The 7,755-nt window shown below is 39.6% G+C and overlaps 1 protein-coding gene across 1 annotated transcript in view; it reads right to left on the reverse strand.

Annotated features, from left to right (window-relative positions):
• ANKFN1 (ankyrin-repeat and fibronectin type III domain containing 1) overlaps positions 1-7,755 on the reverse strand; it is a 68,180-nt gene that overhangs the window by 15,521 nt on the left and 44,904 nt on the right. The window contains exon 11 of the mRNA XM_012665675.1: positions 6,098-6,264. Within this exon, the coding sequence (XP_012521129.1) occupies positions 6,098-6,264 (167 nt within the window). The remainder of the gene's footprint in view (positions 1-6,097; positions 6,265-7,755) is intronic.

Raw genomic sequence — 7,755 nt, forward strand, 5'->3', positions numbered from 1 at the left:
TAGAGATTTTTGTACACCTATGTTAATAGAAAAGAAGTAACTTTATATATTCAACTTATTACTTTCTTACATATAAAGTGCTTCTAAAGTGCAAAACAGCTAAGTTTCCAACAGCTTATTCTTTTTTTTTTTTTTTTTTAAGAGAAGGTCTTACTTTGTTGCCTGGGCTAGAGTACAGTGGTATCATTATAGCTCACTGCAACCTTGAAACTCCTGGGCTCAGGTGATCCTCTTGCCTCAGCCTCCTGAGTAGCTGGGACTACAGGAACAGGCCACCATGCCTAGGTAATTTTTAAATTTTTTGTAGAGATGGGGTCTTGCTATGTTGCCCAGGCTGGTCTTAAACTCCTGGCCTCAAGTGATCCTCCCACCTTGGCCTCCCAAAGTGCTAGCATTACAGGCATGAGCTACCATGCCCAGCCTTAAATATTTTGTGCTTAAGTAATTTAAACATCCTTACATTTTTAAGGTAGTCCATTTTAGATGATTACATTTTGATTTCTGGGTTACCAAAGTGATTTTAATGACATTTCCATTATAAAGTATAATAGTAGTTTCTTTGAAGCCTATTGGTATAAAATTCACTTATATTTTTGTGTTTTTCTCTATAGATGACAGATGTTCTCTGTTAGATCTCAATAGATACTGGCCATGAGCTTTCTGGTTATTCTATCTCCAAGGAGAGACTGTTAGTTACACATTTTTTTCTTAGGACTCTGGAGTTTGTAGTAGGCTTTGTATCTAATTTCACTGCATGCCTTGGGGAAGCCATTAACAACTTTGGGCCCATTTGCTTAACTATAAAAAGAAGAGGTTGGACCAGATGATGTCTAAGGTCCCTTCTAGCTCTGATACTTTGTGATTTATTTTTGAGGAATATGACACCAACTTTGTAAATTGGTGTCACTCAGCTTCCAGATAAAACGTATTCATTGTATGAATAATGCAAGGTTAATCTCTCTCCGATTGTAGAGGTTTTAAAAATAAAGTACTACCTAGTGTTATATTTTATTTTCAAAATTCATTCTTACATCTTTAATCTGTACTTAAAACCTACTCTTTAAAGAATATCCACAAACCTGGTGCTCCCAACAAACACAGAGTCTGAAATTGTGACATTCAGTCTGCCACGTTCAGAGTGAACTAGTGAATGGCACCATGTGGCCAACAGCCATTTTTCCTTGCTTTCTAGTTCTGTGTCTGTCCTGGGGTGATAGGACTTGGCATAGTATTCAAGACTAGTGACCAAAGCATGAGATTGAGCTTCAGGCTTTGTTAGCTTGGTCAGTTGGGCAGGAAGTTGGGAGGAGGCACTAAGTCATTTTGAAGGGAGAAATCTGAAGTTTGGGGTAAAGCCAATGTGGGAATCCCAGATGAGACTCGGATGAATTTTTCCCGATGTGATTGTTGCTGTCTCAGCTGGCTTTTATTGGCTCTACCTCATACAGCATATGCTTGTCTCAAAGTTATTTTAAAGGCACTACATACATGACTGTGGACAGCTCTTAGAGTGCCTGTCAAGGACAGGGACTGTGCTTTTGTATTTTTGGCCTTCAGCTGTGCAGAGTAGATATGTACTCAAAAAATGATGGTTCAGTCAATGAATAAATGAACCAGTGAATGAATGGAATGGTTACCTAATTCTTTAGATCTCTACTCCCAGAGTTATTATAAGGATTAAATAAGGTAACGTAGATGAGTATACTTCATAAACTATACATTGTTAAAACATTTTCAGTTGTTACAATGGCAGTCATGGTTACTGTAATGGGCTGAATGTGGACTCCCAAAAGTATGTCCATATCCTAATCCCTAGAACCTGTGACTACTACCCAATATGATGAAAAATTAAAAATCACCTAAAATGTCAAAATATGTGATTAAGTTAAAGATTTTGAGAGAAGGCATTTATCCTGGATTATCTGGGTGGGCCCTAATCCCAACAACAAACGTCCTCATAAGGACATTCTTATAAAAGTGAAGCAGAGAGAGATTTGTCAGACATAAGAGAAGGAGGCAGTGTAAGCACAGAAGGAGAGATTGGAGCGATGTGGCCACAAGTCAAGGAATGCCAACCAGAAGTTGGAAGAGGCACAGAATAGATTCTCCTCTAGAGTCTCTAGAGGGACTGCAGCTCTGCCAACACCTTAATTTCAAATTTTTGGCCTCCAGCACTGTGAGAGAATACATTTCTGTAGTTTTAAGCCACAGAATATGTGGTAATTTGTTACAGTAGCCCTAGGAAATGAATATAATTATTAATAAATAACCTACCCATTCTCTTCGGGTAAGATTGGCTCAGCCTTATTGCTGAGGATGGGTAGAGAGATTTAGTGTAGATATTTAAAAAATTTGTATACAAACAATATTTACTTAGTTTTTTTCAGTGATGAGGTGAAGAGTCCTTAACTCAAGAAAAAAAAAATAGGTACAGGGAGGCCTATAGATTGAGTTTAATGGGACTTAGCTAATTGCTCCAAAAGGAGTCCAATTTTCACTCATTTTACCTTATACTGTTGACCTAAAAGTAACTGACAACATAATCCCCCCTGATTTTAAGGTCCAAATTCAGCTTCTAAAGACTTGCTGACACATTTTAAAAAAGAAAGACCATGAACTGCCTAGGTCTGTTGATTAAAAGTTCTGCATCCATTTCTCACCCTGCCCTTTAAAAATTTCAGTTTTCATCCCATAAATTGTACTCCTTTCTCTGTACTCAGGCAAGATAATATTTTTATTAAAATGTAAAGGTGATTGGTTTTCTCACAAGCGCAGCTGCAAGGTGCTTGAGGGGATGATAGATTGGCTATATTTAATGAGCTGTGTTCCTATTACAGCTTAGGAGAATTTGGAGCATTACACTATATAAATTATAGCCTAATTGCCCTTTAGGCTTTAGCAGCTCAAAATATGCCAAGCTCCAGGTCTCCACACTTTGACATTTGTGCTGCGTGTGCTGTCTATAAAGCCTATGTACCTTATCTATGATTTTCTACACCTCCCCCTGGCCCAGCCTTCCCCTCCTTTCTCGCTGTACTTCTTGGCTTCTTTTCCTAACTTTATTTACATAGACTCCCTTGCTCTTTACAATGTTTGGTTTGTGTAGTGACTTCAACACTGTCTTAGATCTGGACTCATACAAATGCTCTCACGACTGGCGGTCGCCTCTGCAGGTTATGGTGTGCGGTGGGCTGAGCTGTGAACACCAAGAGAGTGAGTGGCTGCAGCTGGTTTTCATTTTGGGAGAGGAGAGGGAGAGACAGAGACTGAGAAGTCAACATAGATAAGGGGAGAGATGACATCGAATGATCTCCAGTCAGTGAAGTCATCCATGTTGCCTAGAGCAAGATGGTCCACTGAAGGCTATGGGTGCAGGGAGATAGTCTGGTTTTACCCTGGCCAAGAAGTTATTTTTTGAACCTTTTGGGAATTGGCTTTTATCCAAGTCTATGTGTACCTGGCTAGCTGGAAGGGGAGTATGTAGAGGGGGCTCTCAAGTTACCTGCTTTGGGAGACCACAGCAGGCTAGAACTTTGAAGAATCCCTGGCCTGGCCTGCCTTTATCCAGCCCACTTAATGGTGTGATGAAAAGGAAAGAGAAAAAGGCCGTGGAGCCCGAGGCTAGATGAAAGAGAAAGGAGCAAGGGTAATCGTCAGGGAGTAAGCATGGAGCCAGGAATTCCAGGGGGGATTTTGAGACCACAATAGACTGAAGAAAGTCAGTCTCCTCTTTGGATGAACATACTGGGTCCAGGGAGGCTTAAGTAGAATAAGGCAGAAATAGAACCCAAGGCACAGTTAGAGAAGTGTTTCTCTAAAAATGTTTCTGATTGTTAAGTCATAAAATGTTAGAGCTGACTATGCCCGTAGAAGTCACCTCGTCCAGTCCTTTCATTTTACACACGAGGAAATTTAGGCACCCGGGGATCCAATGAATTGTCCAATACTCCAGAGTTTTTCAGATGATTCAGGACTAAAAATGTGTGCTCTTTGACTTCTGGTCCATTATTATTCTTACTATGTCTCATTGTCCTTTATATTGGGTACAAAAGATAAGGCAGTCTTTCCTATTCTCCCCATGCTGCATCCCTCCTTTTCCCACCCGTTCCCCACCATTTATGTTCCATTTTTACTGGAAATGAAATAGATGAGGTAAATGTTTTGAATTTTTAAAAACTATGTTTTCAGGTCAAGAGAGCAAGTAACTTCTTGAAAGTTTATTTCCTTAGTCTGAGAGGTCATCTAAGACCTCATTTATAGGACAAGGAAAGTAAGATAGTCCTAAAGATTTGTCAGCTTACCACTTTGCAAGTAAATTATAATATCTTCTTCCTGAGGATTTCAAAACCCCCAAATCTTGCATATTCATATTTCAAAGGATTTGTCCTTCTTGTTAATGAATGAATGAATATATAACTTATACATGCTTATTATTAAGATGTGCCAGGCATTTTACATATGTTGTCTCATTGAATCCTCTCAGTCACACTGTGAGGTAGTGCTATTATTTTCATCCCTATTTAACAGATGAGGAGATTGGGACTTAGATTTATTTGTCCACTCTTCACAGCATTTCCTCATCTTAAGTTGTCATTACTTCTTGTCTGTATAATTGTAATAGCTTCTTATCTGGTTTCCCTGCTTTTAGTCTCCTTCTTAAATGCAGGAAAGAGATGCAAATTATTTGTAAGCATGACCAATCAGAATGAATGCTTATAGTAAACAACCAGTATGGTTATACCCAAAGTATATGGGAGGAATATCCTCCCTGCTTGAATCTGTCCTAAACAGAGCTATGAAAGCCTCTAACTTAACTTGATCCAAAATTTTGGCTAGCTCCTTATTGCCTATAGAATAAAATGCAGATGTCTTACCTTGGCCTTTTATAAAGCCCTTGTGATTTGATCTCATTGCTATCTTTCATTCTTGCCTGATTTCTTACAACCATCTATCACTCAATTTATGCCCCAGCCAACCTTGCCTATTTATCATTCCCCAAATACTATTTTTCTATTCTCTCTGCCTTATCTGTTTATACTTTCTCTTTGGTCCACATTCTATTTCACCTCACTATAATCTAAGCTGTCCCTGTAGGCTGAACTGAGATATCAATTACATCCTCCATGGCAACTTTCTGATACCCACAAGTGAAAGTAAATTTTTACTTTGTGTTGACACAGAAATTTTTTTGGGGGGGTTGGGGTGTATATCTCTTTTGGCACGTAACACATTTTACAGATAGTATTTATACACATTTCTTGTCTACCCCTGATAGATTTTAAACTCCTTAAGGTTAGGGACCATGTCTAATTCAACTTTGTATCTCCCATACAGTATCTGATACCTGATTGTTTCATAAATATCAAATTGAACTGAATATATATCATAGTGATATTTATCATGGGGCTATTGCTATTATACTCATTTTGTGAATTTGGTAACTGATGAACAGAAAGATCATAAGATTTGGCCAAGGGATTTAGAGGCAATTTCAGGCCAGATCCAAATTTTCTTGACTACTAGTCAGTACCCCTTTCACAAGACCCTCAAATGTCACCATAAGGCCTTTCCACACAAGACCATGGACAGGGAACACATTTTTAAACCTCACTAGCCACATATTAAAGTGTCAGCTCTGTTGGAAAGAAGTCCAAAACACGAGGAATCTTAGGTCTAACTGGATTTGGGTTAATATAAACTGGTGGGTCATTTTCATTTTTTTTTTCTCTGAGATATTGAGTTAATTAATACAATTTTTCTTTCTTTTGAAATTATCAGTGGCCTACCAGGTAAGAATAATATTCTGGTCACTATTTCTGGGGGTCATTTTTCTCTCCAGTATTGAAAACCACTACTACCTACCATGGTGGCTAATACAGTTCTTAGTAATGTTGTGATTTACCTGTAACTTTTTCTTAAGCCTTTGTTTGAGAAATCACATCTCTCTGAGCTCCACATTTTAACCAACTCAACAGGCTACTTGCATACTCTGTTCTTTGAAACAGCCCAGACTGCTGGTCTTTCGCATGCTTGGTGTTTACCCCTCCCACCCTGCCTCGTCTTCCTTCCTCTTACCTCAGAAGAAACAAACAATTACCTGAATGAAATCTAAAACTTGCTGGTGTCTTTGTTTGGCAGCTGCAACCTCGCTGTCTGAGATCGCTTCCCTCAGGGACTGTTGGGTATTCAGAGAATCCAGCTCTATGACAGCAGAAAGGCGGCAATACAGACTAATAAATTTCTCCCTGTAGCTACAAAAATGAACTGGAAAATGGACAAGCAAAATAAAACATGTTAAGATCTGGTATCAAAATAGAGAAATTCATACCTCAGAGAAAACAAGTTGAATGAAAACATGATTTATTAATCCTATCAGTGGAAAATATTAAGCCATAAATAAATTATAAATGTACTCTTAAGGGGCCAGTTGTCTGGCTTTAGTCAGACAGTATTCCCTTTTAAGGTTTACCAACTCCTAGTAAGGTATGGGGAAATGAGGTTGGCTCAAGCTGCTGTTTATGTGGACTTTTCTCTAAAGTTGGGGTTGATTAGACATATGTATACACAGACTGGGAAAATAAGCTTGCTTATCACTTTAAAGAAAAAAAGCCAAGTAGCAATTTGAAACCTAGTTTTGGTTTTCATGTCTGATTTCCAGTACGTATCTCACTTGCTCTTTTCCAAGGCCAGAACCCCCAGAAGATATAAGACATGCTTTTTTCAGAGTGTCTTTTGTCTGACTGCTAAACTTCCCTAAGGACCAATTATGAACTTTGATCCTCCTCTGCCTCTTCCCTTCTCAGCTCCTCTGGAGGGATGATGTGAGCTGTTGCCTGGACAGACCTTTTTCATCTTCAGCAGACTTGGTCTTTATCTCTCAAAAGATAACGGGCCACAGGCCACAGCAAAGAGTCTAACCTTCATCTCCATCATTTGCCCTCTTCCAGGAGGAACAGAGCAGTCTAGGATTGAGCGTGGTGCAGGAAGCCTGAGGTGGTCAGATTTTCTATATTTGTCTGATCAGCTCTAATCATATACCATAACTTCAGATTCCAGTGGGATGAGGAGAGCACCCTGATTCTGACTGCTATAGTACCAGGTTCTTCCTGGGCATTGTTGAACTTGGAGGCTTACTCTCCAGCAACCTCTCTTATTCTGGGTACCTCTCACCTATACCAGTGTATTTCATACTTTGGAAATAGGGCTGTAATAATTCAGTAAGTCTATTAAAATATTTTTATTCTGGCTTCTTTTGTGAGGAATTCTAGGAAGAATATCCTTTACTGTCCTTGTGCCCTTTTGCTATTGATTCCCGAGACCTAGATCTGGCCATTAAGGGAAGCTAAAAGCACACTACCTGAAAATGGGGCATCTGGTCATCTCTCCATCTCAGTGAGGAAGCCCTACTTCTCTGCATATTGAGAGATTTCTGTGTACCCTGCACTTCTAATCTTGCCACTGCCTGCTTCCTTCTTGATTTCCTCTAAGGATAAATTTTAGGTGGGTGCAAGGGTAACCTGCTCTGTTTATCTTTCCTCATATGGAAGTGGAAGAGGAGAATGGGATGGGGACATCAGTGGCTCATCCTTACTCCAGCTGTGCCCCATTTCAAGGTGTCTCTTTTTTTTTTGAAACAGAGTCTCACTGTGTTGCCTGGGCTAGAGTGCCGTGGCGTCAGCCTAGCTCATAGCAACCTCAAACTCCTGGGCTCAAGCAATCCTTCTGCCTCAGCCTCCCGAGCAGCTGGGACTACAG

This window comes from Propithecus coquereli, unplaced genomic scaffold (assembly GCF_000956105.1).
Source record: "Propithecus coquereli isolate 6110/MARCELLA unplaced genomic scaffold, Pcoq_1.0 Scaffold121, whole genome shotgun sequence".
In the NCBI taxonomy this organism is placed as follows: Eukaryota; Metazoa; Chordata; class Mammalia; order Primates; family Indriidae; genus Propithecus; species Propithecus coquereli.